General features: G+C 54.3%; 9 protein-coding genes across 9 annotated transcripts; 5 read left to right on the forward strand and 4 right to left on the reverse strand.

Moving 5' to 3' along the window:
* Nucleotides 1-1,849: 1,849 nt before the first annotated feature.
* Nucleotides 1,850-4,591, reverse strand: PG997_005909 (uncharacterized protein; the record flags this gene model as incomplete). The annotated part of the gene is made up of 6 exons (XM_066810224.1): nt 1,850-2,317; nt 2,461-3,053; nt 3,105-3,296; nt 3,354-4,019; nt 4,214-4,417; nt 4,480-4,591. 6 exons carry the CDS (start codon nt 4,589-4,591, stop codon nt 1,850-1,852), a joined length of 2,235 nt encoding a protein of 744 aa, XP_066669147.1.
* Nucleotides 4,592-5,285: 694 nt separating this feature from the next.
* PG997_005910 (uncharacterized protein) lies at nt 5,286-7,672 on the reverse strand (the record flags this gene model as incomplete). The annotated part of the gene is made up of 4 exons (XM_066810225.1): nt 5,286-6,208; nt 6,258-7,338; nt 7,397-7,529; nt 7,596-7,672. The coding sequence occupies 4 exons, from the start codon at nt 7,670-7,672 to the stop codon at nt 5,286-5,288; spliced, it is 2,214 nt and encodes a 737-aa protein (XP_066669148.1).
* A 1,246-nt stretch (nt 7,673-8,918) lies between these two features.
* PG997_005911 (ubiquitin carboxyl-terminal hydrolase) lies at nt 8,919-12,052 on the forward strand (the record flags this gene model as incomplete). The annotated part of the gene is made up of 2 exons (XM_066810226.1): nt 8,919-11,033; nt 11,087-12,052. 2 exons carry the CDS (start codon nt 8,919-8,921, stop codon nt 12,050-12,052), a joined length of 3,081 nt encoding a protein of 1,026 aa, XP_066669149.1.
* A 1,319-nt stretch (nt 12,053-13,371) lies between these two features.
* On the forward strand, nt 13,372-15,524 carry PG997_005912 (AMP-binding enzyme; the record flags this gene model as incomplete). The annotated part of the gene is made up of 2 exons (XM_066810227.1): nt 13,372-15,372; nt 15,438-15,524. The coding sequence occupies 2 exons, from the start codon at nt 13,372-13,374 to the stop codon at nt 15,522-15,524; spliced, it is 2,088 nt and encodes a 695-aa protein (XP_066669150.1).
* A 702-nt stretch (nt 15,525-16,226) lies between these two features.
* PG997_005913 (uncharacterized protein) lies at nt 16,227-17,366 on the forward strand (the record flags this gene model as incomplete). The annotated part of the gene is made up of 1 exon (XM_066810228.1): nt 16,227-17,366. One exon carries the CDS (start codon nt 16,227-16,229, stop codon nt 17,364-17,366), a length of 1,140 nt encoding a protein of 379 aa, XP_066669151.1.
* Nucleotides 17,367-18,037: 671 nt separating this feature from the next.
* On the forward strand, nt 18,038-18,499 carry PG997_005914 (uncharacterized protein; the record flags this gene model as incomplete). The annotated part of the gene is made up of 1 exon (XM_066810229.1): nt 18,038-18,499. One exon carries the CDS (start codon nt 18,038-18,040, stop codon nt 18,497-18,499), a length of 462 nt encoding a protein of 153 aa, XP_066669152.1.
* Nucleotides 18,500-19,316: 817 nt separating this feature from the next.
* PG997_005915 (uncharacterized protein) lies at nt 19,317-20,797 on the reverse strand (the record flags this gene model as incomplete). The annotated part of the gene is made up of 4 exons (XM_066810230.1): nt 19,317-19,380; nt 19,443-20,395; nt 20,522-20,602; nt 20,762-20,797. 4 exons carry the CDS (start codon nt 20,795-20,797, stop codon nt 19,317-19,319), a joined length of 1,134 nt encoding a protein of 377 aa, XP_066669153.1.
* A 1,364-nt stretch (nt 20,798-22,161) lies between these two features.
* Nucleotides 22,162-22,588, forward strand: PG997_005916 (uncharacterized protein; the record flags this gene model as incomplete). Its single annotated transcript, XM_066810231.1, has 2 exons — nt 22,162-22,296; nt 22,418-22,588. 2 exons carry the CDS (start codon nt 22,162-22,164, stop codon nt 22,586-22,588), a joined length of 306 nt encoding a protein of 101 aa, XP_066669154.1.
* Nucleotides 22,589-23,271: 683 nt separating this feature from the next.
* PG997_005917 (uncharacterized protein) lies at nt 23,272-25,113 on the reverse strand (the record flags this gene model as incomplete). The annotated part of the gene is made up of 2 exons (XM_066810232.1): nt 23,272-24,926; nt 24,996-25,113. The coding sequence occupies 2 exons, from the start codon at nt 25,111-25,113 to the stop codon at nt 23,272-23,274; spliced, it is 1,773 nt and encodes a 590-aa protein (XP_066669155.1).
* Nucleotides 25,114-25,284: the final 171 nt, after the last annotated feature.

Raw genomic sequence — 25,284 nt, forward strand, 5'->3', positions numbered from 1 at the left:
TGACTGTGGTCGTTGTGTTGCTGTCTTTTGCACCACTGGGGAGTAGTGAGAGATGGGGGAAGAAGAGTTGAACAGGTTCGCAACAGTTCTGGAGAATTCCCTTATGTAGAGATTCAAGACTGTGCTGCCCTGCAAAGTGAATACTTGTCCAGTTGTTGCCAGATTTCCAAAAGGCCAGATTTTTGGGACTAGCAGGCCTGGCTTAGCGGGCTAGGCACTAGGTAGGGGACTTTGGCTGGCAAGGTTGGCCAAGCACAGACCAAGTGGGGACAGCAATTCAATTTGATGGATGGAGGGGTCTTGCTGTTACTGGCCGAACATGACTGATGAAGGTGAATATTTCCCACGTTGTTGTTGACCACAAGTAACACATTGACAGTCTGACATTGAATGCAGCATATGTATGCAGTGAGCAATGAGGCTGCAATGGTGTATACGGCATGTATTGAATTTGTCTAGTTGAGAATTATTCCTCTATTGTTGACATAACAGTACCTAAGAATACGTACCTACACGAAGAAAGATTCATCAAATTGATCAAGTGAGGGCGGGATGTACCCCCGTCCAGTCACATCAGCCCTGCAAGTCTGCTATCAATTGCGGTTGTTGCCAGCTTGCAGGTAAGTAAGTGAGTGCACAGGCACACAGACACCAGCACGCAGCACCGGCACCAGCACCAGCACCATGCTATTTTAACTTTTAAGCTCTTTGTGACCTCCTGCTCAAGATCAATCAATCCGGCAGGTGCGCAGATTAGCTCAGGCACCAGCTCATCTATTACGCTCGCCTGTATGCAAGCAACATTTGAACAGCATCTCATCTTGGCCCGTAGTATGTATGGTATGGACATTACACGTTGCACTTTACCTACTGCCAAGTACATCTATGCATGCATTTAGCTCAGTATTTACTCCGTACAGGGTCTACAGAAGGTACAAGTAATAGACATTGACTACCATCTTGAGTCACGGATCATCACTATTTCTCCGCAGCTGTAGGTAGCACATTCTCGAAGAAGCTACATTTCCACCCACCACCCGCGCCTTTCTTTGCCATTGCGGGGCTCTCCTGGGCTGGCTCCGGTAATGCAACTCCACTCCCCTTCCATCTTTCTTTGTTCGCATTTGCTGTCCTCTTTGCCCCCTGGTGGGTTGGCAGCCTGGTGCCTGGAGGAGGATGACCTACATCCACCATGTTAGTAGTGTTTTATGTAGGACAGAACTCACAAAGATGATGCATATTGATCCTAGTTCCAGGCGGACCATCTTTGCCCGTTGCCCAAGCCTGGCCGACGAGCCGATTGGCATTCACACCGTAACTTGCCCACCCGCTGACCGAGCTGCGCGCCGGGCCAAGTGCCTAGTCCGTCCGTCCCGCCCTGCCGCCACCTGCGAAGAGCCTCAATCTGTCCTTTTACTCGATCTGTTGCGAGACCTTCCAGCCTGCCACTTTAGCCTGTCCGGATTGGCCGTATCGTCCACAAGACTATCCCCACAGTCTGGCTTCGAGCATATGTATGTATCTGTTTGCAGCTGTTGTCTAAACGTCCCTGGCAGCCCGGACTGCTTACTGCTGCCCATCTAAGGACCAAGGCGCTACTCTTCCAAGGGACAGGGACCACTCTTCTAATTATAGCTGTCGTGGCTGTTCTCAACTCCGCCGCAGGATTTCTTGATACCACACGACCCAAGTGACTCTATTTCGACCACAATCAACACACGAATGTAAACTGCAAACCTAGGCAGGCCATGGCTAGGATATCACCAAGACATGGTACTTAGCAAGTGGATAGATACATGCTGAGGTAAATGAGTATGCCTGCTTTCTACAGAGGGAAAAGACGAATGCTCTACTCCAAGAGCCCGGCAGCTATCGTTTCACCGTTGCTCCTCAACACAATTCTTTGCCCTGCCTCCAGCGGCATCTTGTCGCTCAGCTTGACTACCACCCTTGCAATGTTGCCCGGCTTCACCACCTTGGGCTTCTTCTTGAGCACTGTGCCTTTGACCTTATCTAAGGTCGCGGGCATCTCCAAGATCTGCCCTGCCGCGTGTAACCGTCCTCGGTGGACGTCGACTTGCATTGGCATCAGCACGTCAAAGGCCAAGGCCTTGATTGTGAATGTGTCGATGCAGCTGATGGGCTGCTTGAGATCGCACACAATATCGCCCACACGAATATGAATGGGATCGATATGGGTAAGATGAATGACAGTACTCTGGCCCGCTACTGCCCATTCAACAGGTTCCGAGTCAACCTCGAGTGATTTGACATAAGCCTTTTCGCCGCTGGGTTGGATCAAGAGTGCGTCGCCCATCTGCAAGGATCCAGCATCAACCCTTCCAGCTACGGATAGGGGGCTTTGTGTGGTTTTGAAAACCTCAGAAATCGTCATTCGGAGAGGTTTGTCAAGAGCTCGTGCCAAGGGTTGTGACTTCTCGAGTTCTTGGATTAGGGTACCCCCGTGTACCAATTGGCGGCCGAATCTTCCGACTTGTGCACCATGTTGTCTCCGCGAAGACCAGATACAGGCACGAAACTGACGTTCTTGAGCTGAAAGTTGGTTGCAACCAAGAACCCCGAGACTTGCTGTGAGATTTCATCAAACCGCTCCTGGGACCAGCCCACAGTATCGAGTTTGTTGACGGCGACAATGACCCGGGATACACCCATACTTCGTATGAGGAGAGCATGTTCTCGGGTCTGGCCTTTCAAGCCCGCCTCGAAGGCACCAGTGGAAGCGTCGACAACCAGTACCGCAAAGTCCGCCTGGCTTGCACCTGCAATCATGTTGGGGATGAAGTCGCGGTGGCCCGGTGCATCTAAGATTGTGAAAGATGTTGCTTCGGTCTCGAACCTGTTGGTTGCAATGTCTATTGTTACACCGCGGGACCGCTCTTCGACACGCTGATCCAGTACCCAGGCCAATGCAAATGAGGATTTTCCCATGGACTCTGCCTCTTTGCGATATTTGTCAATCGTCCTTTGATCGACGACTTTGAGATCCAGTAATAAACGTCCCATCAGGGTGCTTTTACCGGCATCCACGTGTCCTGGTCTTGTCAGTGTGTAGGACAAAACAGACAACAGACTGCGCTACTTACCAACAACAACAAAACTGACACTCTTCTTGGCTTTTGAGTTCTTGTATTCTTTCAATACATCGAGGTTTTTGCTCTTTGGCAGCGGTGTGTCATCGACATTCATGGCTTTCACGCCCTCAGAAGCTTGATCCACCTTGGCGTCGTGGCCGCCAGTCTTCTTGGACGAACTGCTGGCAAGCTTCTTGTTACTGGCTATTCGTTCGAGTTAGTTTTTCTGTTCATCAGTCTTCCTTGTTCCCAAAAGCGAACCTTTGGCCTGCGCGGACAGTACAACATCGTCTGGACTTGGGCCCGAGAAAGCTTCAGATACAGATGATGTGAAAGCCATGTATGGGAGCTGATAGGAAGTTCTTGGTATAGGCTTGGGGGTAGCTGGAGCAGATCCAACCAGAGTTTGTGCAAATGCAGATGGGATGGCCGGTTCAGGGGCAGGCACTTCATCGGGTGATTTGACCGATGGTTCAGGGGACGGCTTCGCCATGGGTGGAATTTCCACCTGGCCTAGGTCGCCAACCTTCCTCTTTCGATCCGCCAACAGAGTCCCAAGTCCTGGCTTTCTTGACAAAGGAGTGGAGTCTGGCTCGGAAGAACTCATGATGAGAGGGGACTTCGCCGCCTCGTTGGCACCGATGTCCTGGCCGACCGAAAGTTGGCTCATCTGGGTAGTAGTGCCTTGCACATCTTGATCCGCGTTCCCGGCCTTTTGTTCCTCGGCTTTCTTCTTACGCGCCAAAGCCAGCTGTTGCAACTTGGATGGCTTCCCGGGAGTACCTGCTCCACCAAGCAATCCGCCACGAGGGTACAGAGGCGCGATGAAGGTAGCCTCGCGGTGCTTGGGGATATTTCCCCAAGGCATGTCGTTGAAGAAATCCGCGAATGAAAAGTGTTTAGAGGTTTGATAGGTTCCATGTGCGACTTCTCAAGAGTCAGCTTGGCCAGTCGTGATCCTTAAGGGGAGCCCAAATATAAGCCTGTCACCGACCTTGAGGTGTGTGCCAACGCATTTCCTCCATACGCGCATGCACTCGTAAGGATCTGCTCCAGTGACGACTTCGCCAGGCCAAGTATACCATAGGGCATTGGTGAAGAAAACTGCACTTTTGACTCACCTTCCCCCTTGTTCTTCTGCATCGGAGCAGATTTAGCGGCCTTGGGCGCAGGCGATGCGATGTGCTTGGTGACGAGGTACGCCACGGACTTGTCGATATCGTAGAAGTAGTGCCATAAAGCCTCCTGAATTTGCGCCGTGGTCACTTTCGAGGCTTGCGGGCCGAGAGCATCTCGCACTTGGATCGTCCCTGCTTCCATTTGTGCTGAATCCGGGTCAGCATCGGATAGTTTGACACAGGTTGGTTGCAAAGCAGACGAAGAATACCTTTGTCCTCTGGGCTTAGCTCCTCCTCCTCCTCCCCGTAAGCCTCTTCGCCGTCATACTCGTCGAGATCATTCTCGTAGTCGTAGTTCCGATATGCTTGGTGGCGCGACATCTTGATCCGCCTCGGTCAGGCCGCACAATGAGCGCGTTGTAGCGTAGAGTGTACAAGGCTTTCTCAACTTGGAAATGTGTTTGGTGTGTGCGTATGTGATCTGCGAATAGTTATGCGTGTCGCGTATCCGAGGAGGAAAAAACGGGTTAGTCACACTTCCTCTAAAATCAGCCAGGCCGTCATTGAAGCTCTGGAGGGCTGAAAATGGCGGGGTACTGCCCAGGTGAATTGTTACCTGATAGCGGGGCAATCGTAGCTTCTTTGTTAATTGTTCGCCAGATTGACAGGCCCAAAACAATGACGTCACTGCTTTAGTCTGGGAATCATATCAATAAATAAAAGGCTACTCTGACAGTATAAAACAGCCAGTCCTTGTCTGCGAGCATCTTGTGGAATGCCAGTTCGTATTGAAAATAGGCCAGGTTCCAGCTCATCAGATGAAAATGACCTTTACCAAGTACGTCAGGGAAACAAATCTTTATGGGGTATGTCACATCACTCTTAATGTTGGATGAAACTCGTTGTCCTGCATGCAAGCTCTCTCATTCACTATGGACAAATCACTCCCGGGAACCATGGTGGTAATTAGAATTGTACAAACTGTCTCATAGAATAGGGGCATTCCCTCCTATGCCAAAAGGACGCATGTCTCCTGACCCTAACGCCAAACGTGCCACAGTAAAATCTGCAAAGACTACAGATCGATCAGGCTTTCCTCCACCGCGGGCTGTTGGGGTGTATGATGTGGGGCCGACGGAAAAGTTTCCTGCGTGTAGCCAGGATAAGCAGGATTTGGGGGCTGGTATGATTGTGGCCCCTGGCCTGCAGGCTGTTGTTGCCAGTATGGGGGCTGCTGCTGTTGGTGCTGTGGCAACGGCGCTTGATATTGCTGCTGCGGTTGACTAGGCTGAGATGGTTGAGCCGGAACTGATGCCGGCGTAGGCGGGACAGACTGTATGCTATAGCCGGCAGGTTGCTGTAGATTGGGATATGGCGAAGGGGCAGAGTCACCTGGTAGGCTAGGTGTTTGACGGTCGTGATCTTGCTGCTGATTGTTGGCGTAGTAGAATGCAGCATTGGGATCGGCAATGGAAGTTGTGCCGGGATCGGGGCCCCTGTTGACCCCAGGCTGCGATGGCGCGGCGTGTGAGAGAGTATGGCTGGTCTGCATTGCCTGCTCATTGGGCCCATAACCGGAGCTACTGAATTGAGTCGGGGCAGACGGAGCGGGAGCCTGACCCTGACTCTGCCAGCTCTCGCTTCGCTGGATAGTCTGTTGTGGGTATTGGACGGGTGGCATGGACAGTGAAGCGCGTTTATCGTAACCGAAAAATTGCTGTGGCTGGGTTGTCTGACTTGGATGTTGGCCATAGCTGTGTCCTGGTGGCCCTCGGGTATAATCCGCCTGTTCTCCGGTATAGAAGCTCTCAGCAGGTCCGGCATGATTGGGTGTGTTGGGATGCATTGGTGGATATGCGCCGGAGCTTTGGCGGGGAGTGGGCAGGTTGTAGCCACCAATGCTGTGCTGACTGTAGGTCTTCGATAATCTTTCTTCCAGCATGCGATCATAATAGCGCACCACGGTCGAGAGTTTGGCATGGAGGTCAAGCAACGTATCTAACTGAATTAGCATTCTGGTTGCCCTGTCCGTATGCGATGTACTTACCGTGCTTGCTCATGGTTTCGCCGTAGGTCCGTGCAAGTTTCGGTCTCAAGGCGCCAATGGAATCGTAGAGCTCCTGTATCTGGGGTTCTCTGAGGATGGTACCGGGTGGTTGTGTTTGTAGCCGATCCACCAGCGTGGAAAACAGGTTGATGTTCTCGGCTTCGACAGGGGACAACTCATAATCATTCCTGGGCAGAACGAATGGCGCACCAGCCGCTGCTGGTTGGCTGCTGTTGGCCTGTTCTTTGAGCGCCGCGGCATGCCTCTTCTTCTGTTCTTCCATGTCGGCAAGCGACGCAGCTATGGCAGCTTTCAAATCATCATCTTCCTCCTCAGCTGCTTTGCTTGTCGGCGGCTCGGGAGCATGGCTTTTGGCCTGGTTCGTATTCGTCGTGTTCGGCACATATCCTTTTCCTAGCGCAGAGTGATTCTGCACTTCTTCCAAACTCATTGCCAATGCCTTCTTGAGGTCCTCGTCGAAGGCATCATCGACACGCGCATTTCGAGGCTGCATGATTGACGCGCTTCGATCTTTATGGGGGAACGAAGGACTCGTGGGCGATCGCTCCTGGCTCAGGTTGGGTGCTCCTTTGCCGGGCCTGTCGGTCAGTTTGGCGTAGCATCCATCATCAACACGAACTGGTTGCATGATCCCCAGATGCGGAAGAGGAAGCGTCTTGGTGGAGCATTGCTGGTCGAAGCAGTTTCCGCAATTACGGCAATGATGTTTGCGATTCGTGAAGGTGAACGGGGTCCGGCACCGCATACAGACATCGGAATCGATCCACTCGGGCGGTGCGCTACTGTCTATCATACTGCTGGCGACAGTCACCCTGGGAGGAAACTGATAGCCCTCCCGTTGCAGCGATTTGTATATCTCGTCAATGTATTTGAGTTCGTATCGGTTCTCGGTGGCGGCAGCCCATGATTGAATCAACTCCAGAATCTTCCCCCGTACATCATGGTTGACAGCGGCGGGGCCAACAGCGTGCAGGAGAGATACGAGGTTGTCCATAAACTCGCGGGACGCAATCTCAACGAGGAAGTGGGAGCCGCCATTCTTGACACAGGTATCCGTCAACTATCCCAACGTATTAGTGGTGCCGTTCTAGTTTGCTTAATCGTGCCGGCGGTCTCACGTTAAGCGCGCTCAGCTGTGTATTGGGATTTTTGTTGCCTATGCGCTTCTTCAAGGAGCGCATGGCTTCTTTGGGCTGGACTGTCTTGGATCTGATGACATCAGAAATCTCGAGATTGAGCGGGATATCCTCCCTATGGGCCATGGTGCGGTTAGTCGCAGCAAGCGTTGCCGGGGCTTGTATTGGAACATGATCTTACAAGCTACTGCTGGTTGCTTTGTCGATCTGCTCATCCAAGGCGGTATTGGTCGAGGACGACCACCAACCTCCCATCATCTTGCAAGAAGCTCTTCGGTCGATGGTGCTGAGGCGTGCGTAGTGATCGGCCAGGAATCCGGAGGCTGTCGCCTATCGCACAGAGTGAGCGTGATAAGAATATGTGACGCTTGAATAGTCTCTAACGTGAGGTAGAATGTTGAAGATGAGCTACTTTCTGATTGCACAGCAAATTGAAGAGGATGGATCAGACTGAGGAGGTTGCGCAATTTGGGTTCCTGATCTTGATGCAAGGCAGCCACATGAAGGAGCTGGCCAGCTTGAAATGGATACGCGTACTTTAAGATGTAACATTGAAGGATGCTGCTGCGCAGTGGTGGCAGGTACCTAGCTCCAACATTGAAGCTCTTGGCTCCCCCGCCCCTGTGACTCGGTGGCTCACCACTTTACCCAAGGCTACCACTACAACACCACGGTACCCCCTTGTACACGTTTAGAATTTGGCTACCTACAATCCTGAAAGCCTCCAGCCACGAAGATGTTGCATTTAGAACCAATTGAAACCTTATACCAGTGGCCAGAAAAGGATTCCGTCAATTGTTGGCACCCAATCCCTCATTTGATGCATATGGTACCTGGATATCTGAAGAGGCAGCTCACCATACTCTGGCAGTACGTGCATGTATTATTAATAAGTAAGTAACATTGAGAGGTGTGGCTAGGTAGAGGACCCAACTATTTGAACCTACCTACGTGACGCACTTTACCCAGCCAGGGTTGGGCTCTACCTAGGTAGATCGCGCTCTAGCTGTCCCCGCCAGCGTACCCAATGACGGATGCCCAAGGGACCGTTTCGCCGCTGTGCTGTGCTGTGCTGTGCTCCGCCGAGCCCACGAGACGTCAGCGCTCAGCGCTGGCCACGAACGTCGACTTGTCTTTGTTGATGGTAGAATAATCTGGGCAGGCATTCGATTCGCACAAATCCCGAGCTACCTTTCCCGAAGCATTGTTGGCATGCATCGTCCTTGCTGTTCACAGCTGCTTAGAGCGTTTCCTTGACTGCATTCATACTTGTATTGAGTCACCCGCGGCTTTGTGCGTCAGCCTCTCACGATCACATTTCCGCTTTGTCTTTCTCAAAGAATGCCGCTCCATTCCGATGCGTACCCTCACCACCAAGGCGATACGTAGTTCCTGCTGCTGGCTTCGGACCAGAGACTCGTTGCCTTAACTTCGCCCAACATTTGCGACATGCCACTCGCATAAGGCAGACTTGGACACATCCGACGACATCACTACCAACACCATGCCTAGCGCCTCAGCGTCTATCGCATCCCGCGCCAATGGCTTCGCAACGCCGCCCTCGGCCAATGGCCGCGGCGGCCGGAAGGGCCCTCTACCACATATAGACGACCTCACATCGGTCGCCGTGAACTTGAACCCCCACACCCCTTTACGCAAGTTCCTCGAGGTAGGCGACAAGCACATGCGACAAGCCATCACCTACAACGATTTCCGACGTCCCGACTTGGCTCTCCAAGAGTTCATTACTGCTTTCACTATCGCTGTCGACAAGATCCCCAAGCATAAAGACTACCCCTCGCTCAAAAGCGGGAACGGCGACTTGACTCGTCTATACAATGCTCTCAAGAGCAATATTACCAACCACTGCGCTACATTTGACAAAATCAAGGACGACATCAAAGAGGACAACAGGAGGAGCGGAGTGCAACCCCAGAAAGGGTCTGGTTCAGCAGCACTCCCAGCACTTCCCAGCGTGCCCTCTGCTGTGCCTTCTCATATGCGAAGCACTAGTGCAAATGGAATCCAGTTGGGGGGTCTTGGTCAGACCAGGCAGGCGGCAGATAAACAGTTTGTTCCTGCCAGTAAGACAAAACCAGCAGTACAGCCGAAGCCCCAGGCTCTCCATGGGAACGCGATTAATTCCTCGGTGAAGCCCGGCTCTCAAGAGCTTCTGAATCGCTTCGCAAGACTACGAGATCCTCAAGTCCCCTCCAGTGGATCGCCCACTTCATCGCCATTCGTTAACGCTGGGGCGGATCAGCGACAATTGCCGAAGATCGACAGCACCGTACCATCGATGCCAAAGCTTCCCGACGCCATCTACAGCCCTGCAAGGGGTACCGTTTCGAGTGAGACGGCTAACCTACCATCGAGCACTCCAAGAGGCATGTTCAGCAGGACAAATTCCATCAACTCGGTTCCTTCATCAGCGCGGAATTCAATAGATATTCCTGCTAGACCTACAATCAGCGAGGTTTTCGTTCCAGCCCATGCTTTGGGCGAAGGCACGCTGTCATCTTCAGCGACTGTTAAGTCCCATATTTCCGATAGCGAAACTATCACGCCAGAGGAATTGAAAGACTACATGAGCCACGGCTCTACCGCAATTCGCTTAATGTTGATCGATGTGCGAAGTAGGGAAGACTACGATGAGGGTCATATTTTTGCCCAGACCACGGTATGTATAGAGCCCTCGGTACTCGCCCGCGGGGGAGTTTCCGCCAGTCAAATCGAGGACAGCCTAGGCATCGCCCCTGACGAGGAGATGCAAGCCTTTGAGAGTCGCGCGCAGTTCGACCTTGTTGTCTTCTATGACCAAAGTTCTTCCTCTATGCCGAAGCGTCCATCGGAGGTTTCAGAGGAAATGGCGTTATATACTCTATACCAAGCACTGGTTCATTTCGATTACCCGATCAAATTGCGACGTCCGCCAAAACTACTTGGCGGCGGTATTGACGGCTGGGTCGACCTGTTCGGGCCCCAGTCGCTGAGGGAGTCCAAAACGAACACCGCTACGCAGCACCTCCATCCCCGGGTACTGCAAGCATCGAAGACGGGCGTCAAGACGTTGGCCGCCGACGAGATCAAGACATGGAAGGAAGCCGCGGCGCGGAACCAAGTCGATTACATCACGTCGACAAACGACTTCCTTCGGCGATTTCCTGCCATCGGGGAACATCAGGAATCCATGTCCTCAGACTTCAATGGGGCAGCGTTGCACGACCATCAGGGGAAGAGGAGTAACGCGTTCGAGAATGAACTGCCGCCTGCACCCCCTACCCGACCCGCACCCGCTCTCCCACGGACAAGCTATAGTGGTGTATCTTCGAGAGAGCCCGCTTCAGATGTCGTTTTCGCAAAGTCAGCCCGTCCTGTCGCCTCTAATAGCAAACCTACTGGTCTTGTGAATCCAATGAACAAGTGCTATGCCAATTCCCTGATCCAGTGCCTCTTAGCTTCTCCCGGCTTTTCTTCAGAGTTCACAAACAAGGATTGGCCAGGGAATTGGACACCGGGAGGAGCGAAAGACCCTCAACTGATGGCACGGATCTTGGGAAATCTCATCCAATGGCTGTGTGGAAAGAAATTCGTAACATTAAAACCAACCACGTTACTGGTAAGTGATGCAACGGCGATATGTTGAAACCCAGACAGCTGACAGTGGCTCAGAACTATAGTTTCTCACGCCATGAGGGCTACAGGGTCAACAACACGTCTTTGAAGTTTGGGGACCAAAACCAGCATGATCCTTCGGAGTATCTTGCTTTCATTTTCATACAACTGGTCGAAGAGACCAATCGTGTCCGAGGGACACCCACAATCGGCAATGTCACCCAGCCAAGAGCACCTTACGAGAAAAATGGCCAACCCGTTCCTTCAACAAGGGAACTGATCCAAGAATCCTGGAATGGATACTCTGCTGGTAACCAATCTATTATTCAAGAGCACTTTGGACTTGGAACAGTATCCACCACCGAATGCGACTTCGTTGGATGTGACGCGATAACGGAGGTGTTTGAATGGGAGTACCACCTGACGGTTCCCGTCCTTCCCGAGGGGCAGGACCCGGACACACCTGGAAATCTTGATCAACTCCTCAAGAATGGAGGACCTTTCATGCAAGAAAGGGTGCCCGGACCCCCGACGGGCTTTGATTGTACCGTTCAAGGAGGGCTAAAACACCTTAGCAAGACAAAGACTCGCCATTTCATCCGTCTACCACGGCTCTTGTACATACGGCTCATACGCGAAATACAAGAACAAGGAATCCGGAAATCAACGCGTGCGTTACAGTTTGAAGTTGACAACCTCGATCTCACCGAGTACCTGTCGCCCGAATTCGGGAAGACCGGCATAAGTCGCGACGGCTTTAGCGGAGAAGCGAAATACGAACTTTACGGTGTTATTTCTCATAGAGGCACTAATTTGAACTCGGGTCATTATGTCTCCTATGTCCGACATGGGCCAGACCAGACCTGGTTCGAATGCAACGATTCCGATGTTACACTGAGAACACTTGATGAGTTGAAGAAGATTTGGTTCAACCGCTCGACTAACTTTGATCCCCTGATGCTTTTCTATAAGCGGAAGGACGTCGATTGGGACTATGCTACACCACCGGATGGAATGCAATAGATGGCATGGTCTGACGCAGGTGGGGTAAACAAGGCCGCGTGGTTATTCGTAAGAGATCATATCTTTGTTACCTATTAGAGGAGATCACCATATACTATAATGCATCTGGGCGGCATTTGTAGGAAATGGGTGTTGGGCCCTGGAAGGTGGCTGGGCCAAACTAGATATCGTCAGAAGGGGTTCTTATCTCTATACCACAAATACACGCCAAATTTCCAACCTCTCTCGCTACTTATTCCAGGACTGCGTAAGATGCATTGATCATCAGTGGGCAGCGGGCGCCACTGCGGCAGGGTGAGCAGGCCTCGGTAATAATTGAGTTTTCGGCACCTATCCTAGGTATGTAGCTCAGGCCACGCCTGTCCGGCATATGTGGCCGACCCAACTAGGGCGGCACGTGAGGGGGCTATCAAACTGGCACCGGCAGAGGCGTCGACTGTCAGAAGGATGCGCTTGTCGTTTGGAGGGGGAAAGGGGGTTGTGGCGTACCAATGCCCCTTATTTGGGCACGCATATAAGAGAGACTTGTTCCTGCATCCTAGCCCTCTTGGAGTTTCTCCTATCCGAATCTGAATCCGATTATTGATTCGCGGACGTTGCATCGCAATATCAGCTGAAAGGGAGCGACAGGTGACAGGCCGACGGACCCGAGCCGACCTCCGCTAATATCGAAAGATTGACTGACTGGGTTTCCGTTTGAAGTAAGTGCCGCCCGTCGTCCGTCCCATCAGCCCCAACCCCAAGGTCCCCAACCCAAACCGCGGCAGTCTGTTCAGCCCTACGGATCGGTACTACTGCAGGACCACGTCACTGCTCGGTTCAGGTGTGCCTACATCATGTACCTGGCATCGGTGTCATATGACGATGCTTGTGCTGAGACAATGAAGACGATGCGCCGTGGGTTCTGAGATTGGACTTAATTTCAATTGGGTTACATCCCGCAAGCTTGATTGAAAGGGACCAAGCACCCCTGACCCTGGACACGCGGGCTAACCTGTAATTCACAACCCCAAGACATCAATTTGATCTGCTCCTTTGGACTTTGCTCCATCCAGGACTTTTGGAGTCGGCTCCGTTCCCGCGCAGCCAGCGAAAAAGCAAAAGTGGGCTTGGCGTACATCCCGAGGTTTTGAGGTCGACGAGTTGCTTGTGACATCACGCCAGTCTGTCAGTATTGATCCATCGGAACAAGCAAAACGACAATAAAACCGAATTGCTGCCCGCCCTCTTTCCCAGCATTTCCGCGCTCCCCTCCCCCAAACGAGACCACCCACCGCCCACCGCCCGCAACTCGCACACAACCACCCAAGTGCACCACCATGTCGTTACCAACGCAATTCGAGGGCGTCCTGCCCCTGCACATGGTCCACAAGCCGCCTTTCAGCGTCCAAGCCCCCGGCGAGCTCGCCAAGGAGGGCGAGACGGCGCCCTTCCGGCACGCCAAGGCCAAGGACGGCCTCATCGATAAGCTCGACCCGGACGTCGGCACCATCTTCGAGCTGCTCAAGAACAGCACCGAGAAGTACGCCGACCGCACCGCCGTCGGCACCCGCAAGCTCGTCAAGATCCACAAGGAGGTCAAGAAGGTCCCCAAGGTCGTCGACGGCGAGACCAAGGAGGTCGACAAGGAGTGGCAGTACTTTGAGCTCTCGCCCTTCACCTTCACCACCTACGCCGACTACGAGACCCTGGTCTTCCAGGTCGGCGCCGGCCTGCGGAAGCTGGGCATGGTGCCGGGCGACATCGCGCACCTGTTCGCGTCGACCAGCCGGAACTGGCTGTGCATGGCGCACGCCTGCTCTTCGCAGTCCATGACGATTGCGACGGCGTACGACACGTTGGGCTCAGACGGCGTGCAGCATTCCTTGGTTCAGACCGGGGCGAAGACCATGTTCACCGACCCACATCTCTTAAAGACGGCATCCGGCCCCTTGAAGGCAGCCAAGGACGTGCAGTTCCTTATTTGGAACGATATGAGCAACATGCCCTACAGCGACGAGGATATCGAATCTTTCAAGAAGTCCAACTCGCACCTGAAGGTCCTATCCTTCTCAGAACTCCGCGCCCTGGGCGAGTCGAACCCCACTCCTCCCGTCGCGCCCAAGCCGAAGGACCTCTACTGCATTATGTATACGTCTGGCACCAGCGGTCCTCCCAAGGGAGTGCCTATCACCCACGAGGGCATTATCGCTGGCATTGCCGGCCTGCACGCCGTTATCGCCGAGACCGTCTCCACTCGCGATGTGATCCTGGCCTATCTACCCCTGGCGCATATCTTTGAGCTGATCGTGGAGAATCTCGTGCTATACGTGGGTGGAACCATGGGCTACGGTTCTCCGCGCACTTTAGTGGATTCTTCTATGAAGAACTGCGACGGCGACTTGCGAGAACTCAAGCCTACGATCATGGTGGGTGTTCCCCAGGTCTGGGAGACCGTCAAGAAGGGCGTCGAGGGCCGGGTCAAGTCGGCAGGCGCCCTTTCCCGTGCTGTGTTCTGGGGCGCGTACAGCCTGAAGTCGGCCCTTGTCTCCGCTGGCTTTCCTGGCGCCACCCTTTTGGATGATCTGGTGTTTGGCCAGGTGCGGCAGATGACGGGAAACCGGCTCCGGTTTATCTTTAACGGCGCTTCGGGTATTTCGGCAGGCACGCAGCACTTCATGTCCATGGTGGTGGCACCCATGATCTCGGGGTACGGTCTGACAGAAACCTGCGCGAGCGGCGCGCTCGGTTGCCCGCTCCAGTGGACGCCCAACGCCATTGGGCCGGTGCCGGCTTCTGTCGAAATCAAGCTCGTCTCGCTGCCGGAGCTTAACTACAACGCCGAGGCCACACCACCGCAGGGCGAGATCCTGCTGCGCGGCAAGGCCGTTCTCAAGGAGTACTACAAGAACCCCGAGGAGACGGCCAAGGCCATCACGCCGGACGGCTGGTTCAAGACGGGCGACATTGGCGAGTTCGACGCGAACGGGCACATCAAGGTCATCGACCGGGTCAAGAACCTGGTCAAGATGCAGGGCGGCGAGTACATCGCGCTCGAGAAGGTCGAGGCCGTCTACCGCGGCAGCAGCTACGTCCAGAACATCATGGTGTACGGCGACGGCGAGCACCCGCGCGCCATCGCGATCCTGACCCCGAACGAGAAGAACCTGGCGGAGCTGGCCAAGAGCCTCGGCGTCGACGAGAAGAACATGCACCGCGACAAGAACGTCCGCGGCGCGGTGCTGAAGGACCTGCTGTCGGAGGCCAAGAAGGGCGGCTTGAGCGGGCTCGAGATGATCAGCGCCGTGGTGCTGGTCGACGAGGAGTGGACACCGGCAAACGTAAGTTATTCCTTTCTCTGCTTCAGTTGAACAAGTGAAAATAGTAGGAGCTAACAGAGATGTAGGGCTTGACTACGGCGACATCAAAGGTCAACCGGAGAGCGCTTAAGGATCGATACAAGAAGGAAATCGAGAACGCGTTCAAGGCTTAGATGATCTCTGGCGTTCGAACAGATTAGGGATGATGGTCTTTTATATATTATATACCCGTAGAATGTGGCAGGGGATGATATAGAAGAGGTCTGGCTAATGTTATTCGGGAAAGGGGGACAGCATGGATTTGGGTTGGTTGCATTTTTTTAGCTTGTATGTTTATCCATTAATCTGACCATTTCTCAAAACATAACATTTGTTGAAAGTACCAATTGTAGTTGAAGCTGCTTAATGCCAGGCAGTGTTGCCCATCGGGTCGAAATGATAGCGGAAGGCCCTCAGGCAGCCAGTCTGAATCTTGGGTTCTTATCCATTCCCTGACCAAGTAAGTACAGTTGCTCAGAGGTACTAATCAGGTCAACACAAAGACTACGCGTCCTGAGACTCCGACGCGACTCCTTTCAAGTCTGGAAGTTGGGGGTAGGTAGCTAACCACAAAGGCCTCCTTCCAGGGCTTATCCAGGGCTTACACTGACCTGAGCAAACCACAAATGCCTGACGAGGAAGGGTAAGCATATCACTACCTATTCCTATCTACCTAACCTACCTCTGCCTAAGACCTAATTGTGCACTCATAATAAATACTCCTCCAATACGCGCCGTATTTCTCTCCTACTCTTCCTCCCATATCACCCGCCTCTGACATCGCACCAAGCCAGCCAGCCAGCCAGCCCTTGACCACCCAACTCAAGCCAAGTGTGATGCTCGATCGCTCTATCGCCTATCTCAACAGTTATGACCGCACCTTCGCCAATCTTCCCCAAGATCCGGAAACGCAGAGTGTCGCAGAAGACAAGATGGACACGTCGTCCCCTACAGCCCTGGCCATGTATGAAGCCGCTTGTCGCCCTCAAAGTGGTGCCGCCAGACGTCCCAGCCCGGGCGCAAAGGGCACGCCGCCGCCGCCGAGCAAGTTGAAGAAGTCGGGGAATAATGACAAGGCAGTACACGGCAGGGAAAATCGCTATATCCCGGAGGAACTGAGGAAATTTGCCCCTTTCTTGGACGTCGACTCCTTGATCAAGCAGAACCGGGACCTGCGACCGCGAAAGCAAATGTGGGAACCGATGCCTTTTACTAGAGTGTTTCCGGCTCCAAGGAAGCCAAAGCAGTCGAACAAGGCAGCCGTTAAGGATGCGAATATGGAAGAGACTCCTAGATCGGCCAAGCCGAAGCGCACTTTAGCAGTGACGACGACGGCAGCGCCCGAGAAACAAAGTGGAAAACCGCTTCTGCCCGATCCCGTCCGGTCCACCGACAGCCGTGACGCGCCCTCCTACTACCCGTCATACGAACCGTTATCGGGATCGCAGCCAGAGTGTGGAGCCCCTTTCCACAGAAAGCAGTCGGCTTCTATCAAGCACAAGCCGGATCGAGATTCAGCATCAGGCACATCAGTAGCGCTACCCGCCACGCCCATGCCTTACGCCTATGTACCCCATCACCTCCGAGGCAAACAGGAACTCGGTGCTCCTTCTCCTGCTGCCACGGTAGCGGCTCCCGTGAGTAGAGCAACAACCAAGGACCACTCCGCGGCAGCCAAGCCGCATGATACTCCCAAACCTCATGACAACCACAATCTCGCCAAGGATGTTAGACGGCAAGAAAGCAACACCGCCAGTAGAGTCAACAACAGTCTCTTCAGGGACTCCGTATTCGGCAAGAACAGATGCACCAAGAAGATCTATAGCCAGTCTGACGAAGACGTATTCAACCTGCTGGACGAACCGCACGTCACCGCCGCCAACGCCAACACGACCACCACAACGAGCATCCAGGGGGCACTACCGTCGGTCCCAACAGCCACGGCTACACAAGGGATGGCACGCCGTGGCCAGTGACCAAGTGCCAGCCTCCGCCCAAGAAACTACCAGTCATCACTACCACCCAGTGTCCCGCCACCGGCGACAACAGCGGAAGAGGCCGCAGCAGCGTGGAACGCGACCCTTGGGCACCGGCGTCCCAGCCATGGCTCAATGCGAATCCAGTGCCGTATATTGCCTGTCCCGCTCCTGCATCCGCACTTCGCGCCACCGAAGGAACAAGCACCACAGAGTCCGCCCGCGAGGCCCACATCGCCGGCCGTAGCGGCATCACGAAGAACCCCACGGTCTTCTCGTACGCCACGTCGACCCCCCTCGACGCCCAAGTGTCGATGAAGAACCACAAGAATCGAGCGCCGGCCTTTGGATTTCCGATCCTGTTATTACTACTATTCCTACTACCACCGCCTCCGCGCCCGAGCCCCATCGTCCCTACCCCTTGTCGCCGGAGGAAACCGACCACTACCTCCGCAGCCTGAGCACCAACGACCTCATCGCCCTGTCCACCAAGGCCCAGTGCGAGCTGCAGGAACGCGGCCGGAGCTTTTCCTCGATCCTCAGTGGCGATCCTGGCGACGGCAGTGGTAACAACAACAACAACAACGGCGCAGCAGAAGGAGAGGTTGCTGCAGCTCGAGACGATGGCATGGGCATCGGTAGCGGTCGTGCATATAAGGAGAAGCGGAAGCATGATGATGCCGATTCCGATATCGAGGGGAGACGGCGGTGACGCGATGACGACCAAGGCGGAGGAGCGCCAGAAAAACGAGCAGAAGAATAAAAAGCAGAAGAGTGTGCAAGTTGTCGCCTTGGAAAACGACACGGAGCCTGCTATTTATGCCACTTCTGCCTTGAACAATTCACCCTCTCGGCTGGATCTTCAGAGCCAACCGGGCAAACCCGCCAACGCCAAAGAGGGAGCGGACGACGATCAGCAGCTGCGGAAGCAAGGTACGACACTTGAGACAGAGTCGAAAATCACTGCTGCTATTGGCACTGCTCTGGTCGACCCTCTTTCGATCAATCAAACTCTCGTCACTGACAAGGCCGACGATATGGACTGGCACTATGTGGAAGAAGACTGCTGGATGAGCCCCCAGCCATGTTGCGGGGACGTGTTCGAGATGGTGGACAGACGGGAGTGCCACTAGCTTGCATGATTCTTTGATATTTGCCACGACTGATGTGGCGAACAAGACGGGCATGAAGGAACGAACACCCCCTTTTCTTTATGAGTTTGATGGCTTATTTCTCATGGCTGGAAAGAACATGGGAGGCCACAAGTTCCTTGCGCGCTGTATCTAATTGAGGACTGACAGACCTGTCTCAGCACATGAATCAACGATAATTCTACCCTGGAGACATAGAGAATTGTTTCGATGCGATGGGAAGGGAGAAGAAAGAAGAGAGACACATCGTTCATTCTTAGCATTGGATCATATCCCAGGCCCAAGAGCGGCTCGATATTCTCACTACATAGACCTCTTACATAGCAATGCATCCCATCGTTTACTTATAACAGTTGGACGGCCCTGGACTCGCCTTGCCGCTCAACAAATCTCGTGCCAAACCCTGGACCTAGGGTGGACCTTACACGGTCAGGACTCAGCATTCAATTTCTGATGGCCTGAATATTCTCACAGAAACGCTAGGTTTGTGATGCCACCCGTTTCATATATGCCGATGGTCCGAATACACGTACTGGCTGCATAACTTAATAATGCGATGTAATTGATTGCTTGAACCTAAACTCCTTACTGTGCGACAAATCATGTGGTATAAATCCGTAATGAGGTTTTCCCTCAAGTGCGAAAAGCGTTCTTAGGAATGCGTAAATCGTAGCCAAGTGTGCCATTGAGAAACCCAGCGAAAGTCCTGTATCGTACTTTATGCCCCACCTGCGACCTTGCTCTAAAACTCTCGTCTTGCCCAATCCCGTGGCCTGGTGGTGTGCTTCGGAAAGTCGTTTTATTCGCTCATTTTGACATAGTTGCTGGGGAAAATGCCATGCCGCGTGCCAACCATACCAGTCCTGGTCTCTGTCAGTATAGTCTCTCGACAATCACAAGCGAAAGGGGCTAGTTAGTCACTTACCACCAGTCATTGGCGCTATCAGTCTTCTTGAGCACCGTGATCACATCGCCCTTCTTGAAACCGAGGTCACCAGGCTGATCAGCCTCAAAGGTGAACAGAGCCACGGCCTCGTTCTTCTTCAGCATGGCGTTCTTGCTCTGGAAGTTCGGTTTCGGCGCTGCGGGTCGTCCAGGACCAGCCCTCTTGTCGGCCTGGAAGCCATCGGCACCAAACTGGCCTGTGCTGTTCCTGTTCAGGTTGCTACCACTGGGGCGGTCGTAGACGTCGTCTTGCCATGTGCTAGCCCGTTTCGGCGCACCAAAGTTCTCTTGGCTGCCTCCATAACCTCCAGGTGCGGCCCTGGTCGCGCCCTGGTTGCTGGCCCAGGTTGGGCTGTTGTTTGCGTCACCGAATTGCGGGACATCGTTGTACATGCCGTCGTCCATGCTCCCTGATCGCACCCCGGCGAACACCCTAGAGTTCAAAACGGTCATCAGAGGCGCAGACTGCGGCGGGGGTCGGACGGAGCCGGTGAGAAGTTGCATGGCGGTCAATCGCTGGCCGTAGAGCTTCTCGTTTGCGTCCTTTCGTTCGATGATAGCCGAGCCTTCCAGCGAGACACCAGCAAACAGGCCCTTCGTTTTGCTGTAAGAGAAGACACCCGCAACACTCTTGAGCGATGCGGCGCCGGCGGCTTCGGCATTTCGACCAACGGGACCGGCTGCGATAGAGACGTTCCCGCCCAACGTAATGGAGCCCATTTGCGCGAAGGTCTTGACGGCGCTGGCATCGTTGAGAATGAAGACGAAATCTGTCAGCTCGAACCCGATTTGTCCACCAAAGCCACCACCCGCCGTCATGATGGCGCTGGGCGCCGACCAAGAGCCATCGGGAAGTCGAGCAACAACGAGGCCGGAACCGAATCGAGCGGAGCCGAGGAAACCGGCTTTGAATACTGTAAGAATTGCCAGACCCTAATCGATTGTCGTGGGAACCAAGTCAGAAACCGGTACATCCATGCGGCGATTCAGACAGCAGCAGTAGCAGCAGCAGTAGCGCAGCCGGGGAAGCAGAAGAGCATTAGAGGCAACTTTACTCACCTTCGCATTGGCCAGGACTTGGGGAGGAATGATCTTGTCAGGTCCAAAGGATTGTCGCGGGTCGATGAAGCTTGTCAGAATCTTGCCGCACTTCTTGCATTCGGCTGTGGTGGGAAAAACGAGAACACATTAGCATCGTGTTTGCGCATTACAAAATGGTAAGCACAGCATCCCAAGCAGCCGCTGAGCGGTTGCGGGGCGCCGAGCTTGCATGGAGGTTTAGACGACAATTGGACTTACACGACAAGGACGACGGGAGGGGTTGTTGATACCCATCGTGACGGGAGGTACGGGAGGTTTGTCTGTTTTTCAACTGCAGACCGACCTGGGAATCGAGTTGGATTATGGAAAAAAGTCGTCAGAATGGCGGGAGGTAGTGGTAGTAGTATGCTAGGTAGGGTAAGAGGTAAAGTAAGCGATGATGAATGTTTGGGCAATCAGTCGGGCAATGTGGGGTTCCAGCAGTATCGCGAGGGAAACAGTCAACAGGTCGAAAGATTGCAAGGTGGCGGGGCAAAAGCACTTGGGACAGACCGAGCTACCCGAGCAGCCGTTCGTGCAAAGACAAGGCCTGATCTGATGCGGTGGATCACGATGTGTGTGGTGGTAGGAACTTGGATTTGCTGGAGGACCACGTCGTCTTCCTGATCTATGTCCGTATTTATGTAACTACTGTGCTTAGTCGTAGCCATCCAGGCATCTACAGTTGAAGTAATATATTCCCCGTGGCGCATCAGAGAGGCGATCTTCCAGAACATCGATTGCTGCCCACCCCGGGAAAGTTGGGATGGGCAAGTGAGAAGAGTGACGGCACTGACAGCCTGGTTGCGTAATAAGGCTGGGCTTAGACAGCGCTAGAGCGAGCACCCTAATCAACCCAGGTGCCAGGTCCCGGGCCAGTCAGCCAGTGCTATTGATCCCAGTGCTATCCCTCGCTCGCACTCGCCTGTTTGTCGGTTTGTCGGAGGGTGTCATGGTGTCACAAGCCTCCTCCGCAAACCTGTTGGCCCTGCTAAGCCACAAGTACAGGTGTTGGTTGGTGTTGCCTTAGCGACTTCATGTCCAACCTGGGCGGGCCTGCGTCATTCTCGTCCCCGGATCTGCCAGCTAGCAAGGTGGTTCCCCTTTTTCCCTTCCATGCCGCATGAGCATTGATGCAGGGCGACAATCAAGACGAGATCCTGTAGGAATTATATTGGTCCCTACCCTACCTACATAGCATTTCGGCCGCCTTTCTTTCCAAGTAGCGCCAAATGAGAAACAAAGACCTTCGCCGGGTCAATAGCAGCAACACCACGTTGAAGAACTACCGACCTCGTCCCGCTTAGACTTTCCACGAACCTCTAGCCACGCCAGCTGTGAAACGCGCAAGTGCCACCGCCGCTGCCCCCCAAGTATCGTGACCCTCGTTCCACCTCTTCCCTTTCCACACAACTCGACCTCACGCACTCCTCCGACCGAATCGACTGCGACGTCTACAACGCCTCCCCACGTTCCGGAAATCCCGACCGATTCGCTGCTCAACCACAACAAACTCAAGCTCACTCATTACACCCGCCGGACGGTGACCTCGCCGCCGCCATCCCGAAACAATCGTTTAGATCTCAGCCGACAACACAACCACAAACTCTGGAACCAAAATGTCCGACGCCTACGAGCGCGAGCGCCAGAACAACGCCAGGCTCGAGGAGCTCTCGGCCAAGGTCTCCTCCTTGCGCGGCGTCACCGTGGACATCTACGACAATGCGCGCGCGCAGGACGTGATCGACAATACCGTACGTTAACACCACTCACTTGCCCGTCGTCAATCCGGCCTGCAGCCACCACGGCGGCGGCGGCGGCAGCACCATAGGGGGTCCATTCAAGCTAACCATTTATTTTTCGCTATCAATATAGTCCGACACCTTCTCGTCCATGTCGACGCAACTGAAGGGCTCCGCCGGACGCCTCGGCCGCGCCGCCGCTTCGGGGAACAAGATCGCCATCTTCAAGCTGTCTGCCGTCATCATCGGCGCCTTCTTGGTGTTATACTGGCTGTACAAGCTGTTCTTCCGGGGTTCCGCTTAAACTCGGGAAAAAAAAAACAATCCGACGCTTTCTACGCACATCCTCTTCCTGGGGATCGACGCGACGACACATGCGCAGATGCATATGTGGATTCATAACGCAGGAGAGACAGAGAGAGGGCAGAGGAGGTGGAGGGCCGCATATACACATGGTTTTAGGTGGAATGGCGGAAGGCAATTCGGCAACAACTGACCAAATGCTGGGATGCGAGGTTCACGATAGGAACTGATTTGTCAATATCAAGCACGGAGACAGGCTAAGATCAGGGAGGTATAAAATCACGGAGGCGACCTACCGAAAGAACCAGTAGGTTGCTAGTGCCCGTCAACAGGCTTGGAAAAGACACAAAGGGCGGGGATGGATCGACTACAGTCGGAAGGATATGGACGTTGGATTACGTACGGGTGGCTGCTCTTTCAGCATAGCATTGGCGTTTCAAATGGGTATAACTGTTTAGATTGCGGGTTCATACAGTACATGGCAGCAGGACGCTCGCGTTTCATAACTAAATCATTCTATGTGCAAGCAAAGCTTTTTGAGGCTGGTATAGACATCTGGAGTCGGATTGTGACCTGTCACAGTTCATACCCAGAAACTATGCCTGGTCCTTCAGTAAATCAGCCGCATGTTCCAGCTTATCTACCTAGAATTTGCTTTATCTAGCGGAGTCCAGTCGGGCCAAACTACTGCCAGACGTTGGTGCCAAACAAATCATCATTGCCACCGAATCCGCCGCCGGTTGCCTTAGCGGCGCCGCCGTTGCTGGCCGAGGAAGCCCCCGCGCCCGTGCTACTCGTCCATCCACCGAACTCCTCGTCGGCCGCCACGGCCGGTGTAGTGCTGAAACTACCGCCACCTCCAGGCACAATGCTCTGGCTGGCCAAGGACCCTCCGGTGCTCCCCCAGGCTCCGAAATCGCTGGCTCCGAAACCGGGAGACTTGGGGAGCCCAGGGCTCTTAGCGGCCGGGGCAGCGGGAGCGGGAGCAGCCGGCTCGCCCCATGCGTTGCCCCAGACATCGGAGTTGCTCCAGTTGGGCACAGCAGAAGTAGTCGCCATAGGGTTAGTAGGCGCCGGTGGTGAGGTCGGCTTCGGCGAGGTCAGATTGAAGACCGAGTCCATGGCCGGGGCGGGTGCTGGCGCAGGCGGCGACGCTGTCTTGGTCGGTATGGCAGCCGGAGCGGGTGCAGGGCTCGACAGATCAAAGAGGTCACCCATGGCAGATGACGAGGACTTGGCAGGAGCCGCAGGGGGAGCGCCCCATCCGCCGAAGCTGTTTGATGGGGACATGACCGGCTTCGGTTGCTGTTGAGGGGCAGCTGGCTTGGAGGACTTCGTGTCGAAGAAACCGCCTCCGCTCAAGTTCGAGAAACCGGAGGTGGACTGGGGCGTAGACTTGCCACTGGCCATACTGGTCAAACCGGCAAACGCATCTACTTGAGGGCTCTTGGGCGACTTCATGCCGCTGTTGTTGTTGCTATTGCTGCTGCTCCCGAAGCTCAGGCCGGCAAAATCGTCAATAAGACTGCCACCAGCGGACCTTTGAGGATGGTGGCCCATCGTGGGCGACACTGGCGACGCCATGGCACCAAAGCCGCTGCCGAACGAGCTGGATGCGGTGTGTGAAGGCTGTTGTGGTTGGGGCTTGGGGGCTGAAGCGTATAGAGACAAGATAGACTGCTTCAGATCCGGGCGCGATTGACCGCCAGACATGCCGCCCATGCCCGTGGTACTAGCAGGTCGCGGGGGAGCGGCAGGGGCATCACTGAGAAAGTCCAAGCCGAATAACGAGTCCTTTGCGGTGGTCGTCTTCGGTGGCGCCGGGGCTGCTTTCGGCGGGCCAGGTTGGTTGGCTGCTGAAGGGCCAGCGGTGCTAGCACGAGGAGGTAGATCGTCCCCGCCGATGAGGTCTCCTTGGGGCGCCGCAGAACGTTGGGGAGCTGCCGATTGACCGAGTGGTGCCTTCCGCTGGGACTCTCTCCTTTCAATGTTCTGCTTTTCCTTGACGATGCTGAGGGGAATGTCATCATCGCCAGCGACATCTAGGGAGGCAGGGTCGGGCATGGGACCGTCCATGACCCATCTCTTGAGCTCGTACTTGGTTCGGATGAAGTTCTCGATCTTGGCCTCGGAGGGCACGTGGCCTGGTGCCAGCTTGGATTCCCAGTATTTGTTTGCTCGCGCGTTGCCCCAGCTGAGGATGCTCCTCAATTGTTCGTCGGTCCATGAGTCGAGGTCGACCGATTTGACTCGGGAGATGTGCGTTCCCATACCGCGATGAACACCGGAACATCGAATGCAGATGAAAACGCCGAGATTCCAGCTCGCCCATCTTGGGTCTGCGGTTCAGAAAGTCAATTGGAGTGGCCAAGGCATTGCGGGACGGGAGAGCAAGATGGAGGACTTACGCTTGTTCTTCTTGCAGTCGGCGCATATCTTGTTGGTCTCTAGCTTCAGGAGACTCTTGATGGTGGCCTGATTCTGGGCGGCCTTTTCGGCCGCCGGGTTCGGTGGCCGCCTCGACATGCTGAAGGATGTTGTTGATGAGATGTATGGCGATGGGAGTTTCGACTGTTTCAGTTGCGCCCAAAGAAAGGCTAGGTTGCTAGACCAAGCTGCTGCTGTTGCCTGGGGGGCTGTGGTTGCTGGAACCTACTTGTCCACCGATAGTCACAAAGGGGGCTCGCGGTAGTAGTT

This window comes from Apiospora hydei, assembly GCF_038363865.1.
Source record: "Apiospora hydei strain CBS 114990 chromosome Unknown utg000005l_segment0_segment0, whole genome shotgun sequence".
Taxonomy (NCBI): domain Eukaryota; kingdom Fungi; phylum Ascomycota; class Sordariomycetes; order Amphisphaeriales; family Apiosporaceae; genus Apiospora; species Apiospora hydei.